The sequence below is a fragment of the Heloderma suspectum genome, chromosome 5 (genome assembly GCF_057233095.1).
Source record: "Heloderma suspectum isolate Gila_16-S chromosome 5, 16-S_ref, whole genome shotgun sequence".
In the NCBI taxonomy this organism is placed as follows: domain Eukaryota; kingdom Metazoa; phylum Chordata; class Lepidosauria; order Squamata; family Helodermatidae; genus Heloderma; species Heloderma suspectum.
In genome coordinates, this window is record NC_139462.1 from 230,909,863 (window position 1) to 230,920,081 (window position 10,219).

The 10,219-nt window shown below is 49.6% G+C and overlaps 1 protein-coding gene across 1 annotated transcript; it reads left to right on the top strand.

The window, feature by feature from the left end:
* Positions 1 to 832: 832 nt before the first annotated feature.
* Positions 833 to 8,677, top strand: LOC146345280 (protein ZNF767-like). Its single transcript, XM_084859838.1, has 4 exons — positions 833 to 841; positions 2,120 to 2,482; positions 8,109 to 8,209; positions 8,605 to 8,677. Exons 1-4 carry the CDS (start codon positions 833 to 835, stop codon positions 8,675 to 8,677), a joined length of 546 nt encoding a protein of 181 aa, XP_084715964.1.
* The last annotated feature ends 1,542 nt before the right edge of the window (positions 8,678 to 10,219 follow it).

Genomic DNA, 10,219 nt, shown 5'->3' on the forward strand with positions numbered 1-10,219 from the left:
ATAGAATCATGGAATAGTAGGGTTGGAAGGGGCCTACAAGGCCATCGAGTCCAACCCCCTGCTCAATGCAGGAATCCAAGTCAGAGCATCCCTGACAAATGGCTGTCCAGCCTCGTCTTGAAGGCCTCCAGTGTGGGAGAGCCCACCACCTCCCCAGGTAATTGGTTCCATTGTCGTATTGTTCTTACAGTCAGGAAGTTTTTCCTGATGTTCAGCCGGAATCTGGCTTCCTGTCACTTGAGCCCATTATTCCGTGTCCTGCACTCTGGGATGATCAAGAAGAGATCCTGGCCTTCTTCTCTGTGACAACCTTTCAAGTACTTGAAGAGTGCTATCGTATCTCCCCTCAGTCTTCTCTTCTCAAGGCTAAACATGCCCAGTTCTTTCAGTCTCTCTTCATAGGGCTTTGTTTCCAGTCCCCTGATCATCTTTGTTGCCCTCCTCTGAACCCTCTCCAGTTTGTCTGCATCCTTCTTAAAGTGTGGCGCCCAGAACTGGACACAGTAGTCCAGATGAGGCCTAACCAGTGCTGAGTAGAGGGGAACTAGTACTTCCCGGGATTTGGAAGGTATGCTTCTATTAATGCAGCCCAAAAGAGCATTTGCCTTTTTTGCAGCCATATCACATTGTTGGCTCCCTCTCTCAATCTCTTGCTCTGTTTTTGCCGTTCCCTGGACCAGCCCTTTTCCCGGCTCCCAGAGACCGCTTGGTGCTTCCCGCTTTCCATCCACTGATCCTTTCTTTGCATTTGTGTTTCCCTACAGAGTGGGACCCTGCCCCCCGTCCCTCCTACACAACCCAACACCAAGCAAAGGCTCAGCACCATGGCTAAATGGTCCAGGTGAGGACTGGCTTGCGTGAGGCAGAAGGTAGCAGGGGGCGGGGTGGTTGTTGCTGGGGGAAAACACAGAACCCAAAACTGAACCAGGGAAAGTGATGTCGACCTTGCCCCATCAGTGTGCAGGGTACTTTACACAGTGAAACATTAAAACAGCTCTCTGCATCAATGAGCTTCCAGTAACGTATCTGACAAGGGTAGCTATAGGCAGAGGGCTTTGGAGCATAGCTATGCTACACACGCAGAAAATATGCTTGGGTGGGATACTTCAGTGTGAGACCGTCATTTTGCCCAGCAGACATATAAAACAGCCTCCAGATGTGTTAGACTACAAGGCCCATTGTCTGCAGCCAGGTGATGGTTGCAGATGATTGGGACTGTAGTCCAACACATCTGGAGGGCCCTGGGTTGGGGAAGGTTATTGATGACAAAAACATGGGTAACCTACAGTGTAAACTCGCATTGTTAAAACAGGCCTGTCTGTGCATTCCGGGACGGCGGCACTGTTGTTTCCCAGGCTCACATAGATGACCCTTGAAAGACATGTGTCTGTCATTCACACTTGTTGTGTTTGTTCTGGGTAACACCACGAAATATGCAGGAGACACTTCTGCATCAAGGACACCTCCCTTCCCACACCTAACAGCAGCAGGACAATTTATGCAAAAGACGGACACTGGTACAGATGTTCTGCACTGATGTAATTTGCACAGATTACCACTCGGCTTTTAGTGGTGCACAATTTGGGTTGCGTGTATGTTCAGGCCTGGCCATGAAACTGGGGCCCAAGGGGAATGTTCTATAATATCAGGCTTGTGGAATAGTCTTGGGGTTTTGCTCTAGAACCCCAGGCCCCCTGACTGGCACCTGGTGCAAAACAGGGGCACAGGAGCTGCTGGGAGGCAGAGCCAGGCACAAAGTGCCGGGTCAGAGGGTGGCGTCAATTGCCTTCTACGCCCCATGAGCCACGCATGGGGATAATCACGTGTAAAAGTACACATCACCTCTGAGTTACTGCAGTTCAGGGATTCTAGCAGGCTCATGTTTTTAATGCTACTGTTATTGCTGTTCTTAAAAACTTGGGAATCAGAAAGCCGTGCAGTCTGAGGAGTGACGAGTCTGTCCGCACTTCAAGAGCTTCTGCTGATGCCCGTCTCTGAGTGCCTCTGGAGGGGAGGTGGATATCGAGTGAGGAGGGACCCTTTCAGATGTGTACCATTATTTTGCCGTGTTAGAGAACAAGATTCTCCTCTTCTTTTCCCATTCATCTTTTGGGAACAGTCCTCAAGATGGCGTTCGGAGGCACAGGACCCTCCGTTGGCCGAGGTCAGCTTCCCCAAAGAGACAGCCGCCATTTCTCTGTGGACAGTGGTAGGGGCCGTCCAAGAGGACAGTGGAAGAGCAGGTCCTGCGGCTGTTGAGCCTGGAGCAGAGATCGGGACAGCCGAGAAGAGGTTTGCTGACTGCGAGAAGGCAGCAGCTGAGCTGGGAAGTCGGCTGGACAGCTGGTGGTCAGCACTGGGAACCGTCCTTCAGGAATATGGGCAGCTGCAGCGGAAGCTGGAGAACTTGGAGAGCCTGCTGAAGAACTGGAACTTCTGGGTCCTGAGGGTTCCCGCGGGCACGACCGGAGAAGGTTCAAAGGCAAGTGGAGCCCTCTGGAACAGGGGCTTGCTCCAGTGGGAGGGGCACGAAGGATACTCTAGCCGCTACAGCCTAGAAAAGAGAGTGAACCAACTGTCTTTGAATTTACAAGTGTGTCCCTGCCTAGCTGACTAGAAGCGATCACACAAATGTCCCTCAATATGCCTATTCCAAGTAATAAAATAATAAATGCTAGGTATCCCCAGAGCTGCATGGCCATTTTGGAGGCTTTGTGGGATTTGCCATAGGTCCTGGGGAGGCAGGAACATGGAGTGGAACCCTTTGCCACATCTCCCTGCAGTTGATTAAGGCTGCAATTCTAGATGCCCTTACCTTGGCATACGTCCCACTGAATTCACCAGGACTTAGAATCATAGAATAGTAGGGTTGGAAGGGGCCTATAAGACCATCGAGTCCAAACCCCTGCTCAATGCAGGAATCCAAGTCAGAGCATCCCCGACAGATGGCTGTCCAGCCTCATCTTGAGTGCCTCCAGTGTGGGAGAGCCCACCACCTCCCCAGGTAATGGGCTCCATTGTTGTATTGCTCTAACAGTCAGGAAGTTTTTCCTGATGTTCAGCCGGAATCTGGCTTCCTGTAACTTCAGCCCATTATTCCGTGTCCTGCACTCTGGGATGATCGAGAAGAGATCCTGGCCTTCCTCTCTGGGACAACCTTTCAAGTCCTTGAAGAACGCTATCCTATATCCCCTCAGTCTTCTCTTCTCAAGGCTAAACATGCCCAGTTCTTTCAGTCTCTCTTCATAGGGCTTTTTTCCTGTCCCCTGATCATCTTCATTGCCCTCCCCTGAACCAGATTGTCTGCATCCTTCTTAAAGTGCGGTGCCCAGAACTGGGCACAGTACTCCAGATGAGGCCTAACCAGTGCTGAGTAGAGGGGAACAAGTACTTCCCGGGATTTGGAAGCGATGCTTCTATTAATGCAGCCCAAAATAGCATTGCCTTTTTTGCAGCCACATCACATTGTTGGCTCATATTCAGCATGTGATCGACAACAGTTCCAAGATCCTTCTTGCTTCTGGTGTTGTTGAGCCATGTATCCCCTATCTTGTAACTGTGCGTTTGGTTTCTTTTTCCTAGGTGCAGAACTTGGCATTTCTCCCTATGAAATGTCATTTATATGTTGAAAAATGTTGTTTTCTGCTCAGCACTCCAGTCTGTCAAGGTCACCTTGAATTTTGTTTCTGTCTTCCAGGGTTTTAGCTATCCCGCCCAATTTTGTGTCATCTGCAGATCTGATCAGCATTCCCTGCACCTCCTCCTCCAAGTCATTAATAAAAATGTTGAAGAGCACTGGGCCCAGGACTGAGCCCTGCGGTACCCCGCTTGTTACCTCTCCCCAGTTTGAGAAGGTCCCATCGATAAGCACTCTTGGAGTCCGATTCTATAGTCCGATTCTGTGGCTCCCCCTGATGGTTGTTTCATCTAGCCCACTTTGAGTTAGTTTGCTCATCAGGATATCATGGGGCACTTTGTCGAAAGCTTTGCTGAAGATGAGGTATATTATGTCCACAGCATTCCCACAGTCCGCAAGGGATCAAAAAATGAGATCAGAGTCATCTGGCAGAATTTGTTCTTGACAAATCCATGTTGGCTTCGAGTACTCACTGCATTGTTTTCAAGGTGCTTACAGATGGATCGCTTTATCATCTGCTCCAGAATTTTTCCAGGGATTGATGTCAGACTGCTGGTCTGTAGTTCCCAGGTTCCTCCTTTTTACCCTTTTTTGAAGATAGAGACAACGTTAGCCTTGCTCCAGTCATCTGGCACTTCCCCCATCCTCCATGAGTTCTCAAAGAGAATAGACAGCAGTTCTGAGAGTTCTTCTGCCAGTTCCTCTATTACTCTAGGATGCAGTTCTTCTGGCCCTGGAGATTTGAACTCATTCAAAGTAATTAGGTGTTCCTTGACCATATGCCTGTCGATCTCAAGCTGCAATCCTGCCCCTTCAGCCTGTACTTCGCCTTTGCCAGGGGGGTCATAGACCCTCTTTCGGGAGAAGACTGAGCCAAAGTTGGAATTGATTACTTCTGCCTTTTCTGTGTCATCTGTTATCATTTTGCCATCCTTATTTAATAGTTGCACCACCATTTCTTTCCTCTGCCTGTACTCTTCCATTGTAGCTTGGCCTTCCTTCCACTTCCGATACGTGTGCTTTTTTGTTTTCAGGTCGTCTCTAAGTTTTTTGTGAAGCCACATTGTCTTCTTCTGTTGTCTTCCAACTTTTCTTCTTGTTGGAATTGTTTGTAATTGTGCCTTGAGAATTTCCTTTTTTAAAAACTCCCACCCATCTTGGACTCCTTTTCTCGTTAGAGTCGCTTGCCATGGGACCTTACTTATCATTGTTCTGAGTTTATTAAAATTGGCTTTCCTAAAATCCAGGGAACATGTTTGGCTACACTCGGCTTTTGCTTCCTTTAGAACCAAGAACTCAAGTCTAACATGGTCGCTTTCCCTCAGAGTTCCCGTAACTGCTACTTTATCCACTAAGTCATCTCTGTCATTTAGGATCAAGTCAAGGATAGCCGATCCTCTAGTTCCTTCCACTACTTTCTGTCGGGGGAAGTTATCCGCCATACAAGTCAGGAATTTCCTGGAGGGGCCATGTTTTGCAGAATTTGTCTCCCAACAAATATCGGGGAAATTGAAGTCCCCCATTACTACTACATCATGCATCCTTGAAACATTGGCTATTTGCTTTTCAAAAGTTTCATCCTCATCTCCTTGATTGGGTGGCCGGTAGTACACTCCGACCACCAGGTTCCTTCTATTCTTTGCTCCATGTATTTTAACCCAGATGCTCTTGATGTGTTTCTGAGTAGTCAGGCTTGTGCTGCATATCCCTCAGATCAGTTAAAAGCATATAGATTTCTTGCTTTTGCATAAATGTGTTCATTTTTTAACACGGTACTTGAAATTTTGTAGTCTTTAGATGTTTTGGCTGAGTCATTGTAAGGGGAAAGCCTTAGGTAGGAAAGGGGCAAGAAACAGTTATGGGCTGAAGGTGTTTAGAGGAGGGGAGAAATACGCTGGCAACAGTTATCCATGTCTTGGTCACATCATGTTTAGCGTACCGCAGTGCACTCTATGCAGGGCTACCCTTGAAAAGTGTCTGGAAGCTATAATTGGTGCAGAACGCAGCAGCTAGGCTGCTAACTGGTGCATGGTGCCAAGGCCATATTACATCTGTCCTTAAAGACCTACATGGGTTGCTAAGGCTCAATTCAAGGTGTGTTTGAACCTTTAAAGCCCAAAACCGCTTTGGTGATAGCATTCCAAGGGAACCGCTGCCTCCTTATGAACCTGCCTGGTTATTAAGATCTGCAGGAGGGGCTCTTTCGAGGCCGCCAGAGGCCCAGTTGCAGGGACACATGAGAGGGCGTCTTCCTGTCTTGCCCCCAAACTGTGGAGGGCGCTCCCTCCAGAACTACGAAGCCCCTCGCTTGGCTTTTAGAAGGAGTGTGGAGACACATCTTTTTCATTTAGCCACTGAAATTAATGTCCTGGCATTTTACTGGTTTGAATGTTGTTAGTATTGTTTTAAGGTTTGTTGTTTTAGATCGCTGTGCACCGCCTTGATGGCTTTTCAGCAATAAGGTGCTGTCCATGAGAAATGGGAAATACATAAACAGCCATGCCTGCAGCACCTTGAAGACACGAGGCACAGGCTGCCTCAGCCCTGCTATCCAGTTATGAAATGCTCGCTGTATGATATGCATAGAAAAGGGATGCAGCTGCAGCCTCTCTTCTGCGGGCCTGCTGAGCGTCCTTTGCAGGCAATGCTGGGTAGCAGAGTTGGAAGTTGCAGTTCAGGACCTGCTCTTTGTCTTTCATCGTCATTACCGCAAGCAGGTGTAAATATGAAAACGTCACATGGCGCACCCACAGGCACAAGCATTTCCTGGTGTTGTTTTTGTACGTTGTAGTCTTTGCACAGTGTATCTACAGCCTGGTTATATTTTAGGAATCTTCTTTTTTCTAATGCTCTGTTTCAGTTATGGTAATTTGCATAAGTTGTTGGATTGTTCTAATGTGTTTTTAATTTTTTGAGAGTCACTTTGGGGATTGTCTAGCAGAACGATGGCAGATGCATTTCCTTTTAAACTTCTGTTGTGCTATAAGCTAAAAGCAGTTTTTTAAAATATCAAAGATAAAATTCTCAGGGAGTCAAAGTTTCTGCCGGGTTCAACACATGAGGCAGTGGCTTGTTTGATAAAAGCAGATCAAAATTACAAAGTTCCTCTGGCGATTCCAGATGTTGTTGGGTTAACATCACCAGAGCATACGATGAGGGATCCACACATTTTGTTAAACACCCTGATCAAAGCATTTATCAGAATATGAGAGTGTATGAAATAGATTCATAAGAGAGTTGTTTAAAACTCGCCAGGTATGCTGTCTCCCAGGAGGATGGATTAGAGACGTGACTGAAGGGTTGCCTGCGCTCATAAAGCCCACTGACAGGTATCCCTTTCTTCTCATCCATGTGGGAACAAATGGTACCGCCAAGCGGAGCTACGAAGAAATCACGTCAGACTTTGAAGCTTTGGGAAGGAAACTCAACAACTTTGGGGCCCAGATAGTTTTCTCATCCATCCTTCCAGTAGTCAGAGGAGGGATAGAAAGGGAAAGAAAAATACTCCTGGTGAATGGCTACGAAGGTGGTGCTGGTGTGAGAGATTTGGATTCTGGGACCATGAGCTATACTTTCTGGAAGATGGACTGTTGGCAAGGGACAGGTTACACCTCACAAAGGCTGGGAAGAATGTGTTTGGCCACAGCATGAAGAACTTCATCAGGAGGGCTTCAAACTGAATCCTACGGGGCAGGGAGACGTAAATTTTGGGGTAACAATGGACAAAGGCTCATGCACTGCAATGGAGAGAACAGCTCTAATAGCGCCCAATAATAGTCTCCAGACACATGTAGGAAGAAAGCCAGACTGTGAAGCACATGGTCTTCGATGTCTATATGCTAATGCCCAGAGTAAGGGAAACAAACAGAACGAACTTGAACTCTTAATACAGGAGGCAAATTATGACTTGATAGGTGTAACTGAGACTTGGTGGGATGGCTCTCATGACTGGAATACAGCAATTGAAGGATATAACTTGTTCACAAAGAACAGGAGGAACAGAAAGGGAGGTGGGGTTGCACTATATATTAAAAATACATATCTCTGCACAGAAGTACAGGAATGAGCTTGGTAGCCCCAGCGAGAGCATCTGGGTTAAAATAAATGGAGCAAATAATAAAAGGAACATAAAAGGAAACTGGGGGCATTCTGCGCCCAGAGCAGGTGCTCCACCACTGAGCTACAGCTCTGCCTGGCTGAGGGAGGTCATACGGGATTCTCTGAATGGGCCACGCACCAGGGATCTGGCTAAGGATGGGTGCATCCTTGAGTTGCTGGTTCTGGAGCACTGAGTCCTAGGGCCAGTCGTCCCCAACCTGGTGCCCTCTTGACTACCACTCCATGCATCCCCAGCAAGCTGGCTGGAGATGCTGGGAGTGGTAGTCCAACACATCTGGAAGGCACCAGGTTGGGAAAGGCTGCTCTAGGCCTCAACCAGAAAAAGGGCCCAGGCGTTTCCTCCCTCTTGAAGGGTGCCCGCTGGAGGGCAAGCAGCCGCTTTCGCAGGGCGCCCTTTCTGCTGCCTGGCTGCGTTGGGCGTGCGTTTTCTAGGGAGCTCCAGCTCATCCTCGGGTGCAATGGCAGCAGGGCCCCACAGTTTCCAACAAGCCGCCCAAATCTTGCTTGACTCTACACAGTCCGCTTTTGGCCGGGAGATCCCGGCTGCCACCCCTCAGTTGTGGAATGACCTGCCAGCTAAAATGCGCCCGCTCACCTCTTTGGAGGGAATGAAAGACGCCATTCTTCCGGCCGGCCTTCCCTTTGGAGGACTCTCGCTCCTCTTTGTTGCCTCTTGCATGCTCTTTTTATGCTATGTTGTTTTTATTGTTGGATTTTTTGTTAAATTGTTTGTAACCTTGTATGCCGCCTAGAGTATTTGTATATAGGTGGGTTATGCATTGAATAAATAAATAATTTTGCTGCCTGAGATGAAGAACAAGGCAGCGTTCCGCCCGTCTCCATTCCAGGTACAAAAGCCAGCTGGACTGGCAGTTGGCTCTTCCGGCGCTCCGCTGCAGGGCTCCGGGGCAGGCTGCGTGACACGGAACATTCTCCTCCAGCGTCTTGTGCTGCCTCCCAGCATTGGCTACCGGAGGTGGCTGCCTCACTCTGCCTAATGCAGGGGTGCAGAACCCCTGGCCCACGGGGCACTGCAATCCGGCCTGCGCAGCTGTTTGGGTTCCTCCAGGGGGCGGGGCTTAGGCTCCAAGCCCCGCCCATGGGTGAATCCCTGATGCCATTCCAATTCAAGATGAGAGATGGCGGCAGGATTCCCTTGCTGGTGTGTGCCAACAGCGGGGCCCCCACTGCTGTCTCCGACTTTAGATAGGTGAGACCAGTGGGCGTGGGGGCATTGGGACTCACCTGCACCGGTCATCTCCGCTGCCATCTGAGATCGGAGACAGCAGCAGGGGTGGGGGCCATTTTCCCTGTGCTGTGGGGAGGCCCCATCCTGAGCCTCCTTCAAGCACAAAGAAAAAAGTGGAGGAAAGGGAGCGCCATTGTGGGTGGGCCCCCGACATCGCCTGGCCCGCGGTGGGCAATCCAGCTCCCTGCCCTTAAACAGCCCTGCGCCCTGGCCTGCCTGTGGGTCCGGTGCTGCTGGGAACGTGAACCAGAAAGGGCTCCTCTCTCAGTATGGTGATGTTCCTGGAAGCTCCAGGTGTGCTGCGGCAGTCATCGCCCCCCCTTGTCCTGGCTCGCCCCTCCCAGGCCCCCTCACGTCTTGCCCTCACCTCACCCTCTCCATCTTCTTGCATTCCTAGAGTGATTTCAAATGAGCATCCCTTGAAAACAAAGCATTGCCCACCTCCAGGACCTCCGTAACAACCTCATTTCCCCCTGCCCCCCTTTTAACCAGATTTTGCTGTTTCTAAAGGGAGAGTTTAGCCTGCATGGAACAAGGAGACCCACCTCACGTCCTGGGCCAGGCAGACGCAGGAGGGCAGCCCCAGGACCCGCCGTCCGATTCCAAAACAGGTATTGCACTTGAGAAGGGCGTCACTGGGGTGCTGAACCGCAGGCTTAGGGGCCAAATCCAGCCCTCTGGGGATCCCCTGATGGCCACACCCCCTTCCTGTCAGCCAGCGGTTCCCACTTCCCCTTGCCCCCCAATCGTTTGGTAGGTTCCCTTCTTTGTGCCTTTGCCCCCCTCCCGTTCTAAGAGGTTGCAATGCCCCTCCTAAGGCTGAGTTGCTGGCAAGAAGAAAAAAAATACTATGCTGGTATTTTTGGCTCCACCCCTTTTGCCTTCAGCCCCGCCCACCACCGGAATGTGGCCCCCAAGAGCTTCCCTGAAATGGACTCCATCCCTCAGGCTGAGCGAGCTTCGACACCCCCGTTACAGATACATGTGTCGGAGATTATTACTACCATCACACCTAGTCTATGAAAGTGATTGGAGGTAAATCGTTCCTCCAGAGATCTACCCTCTACACAGGAGACCCTTAATATTCTTTCCCCACAGCCATATGCTGGGCCCACAACCCCTCTTGGGTTCCAGGGTGTTTTGCTTCAGCCAGCCGGAAACAAGGAATTGCATTTGAGATTTCAGATAACCCAAGAATACATCTAGAAAAGTGA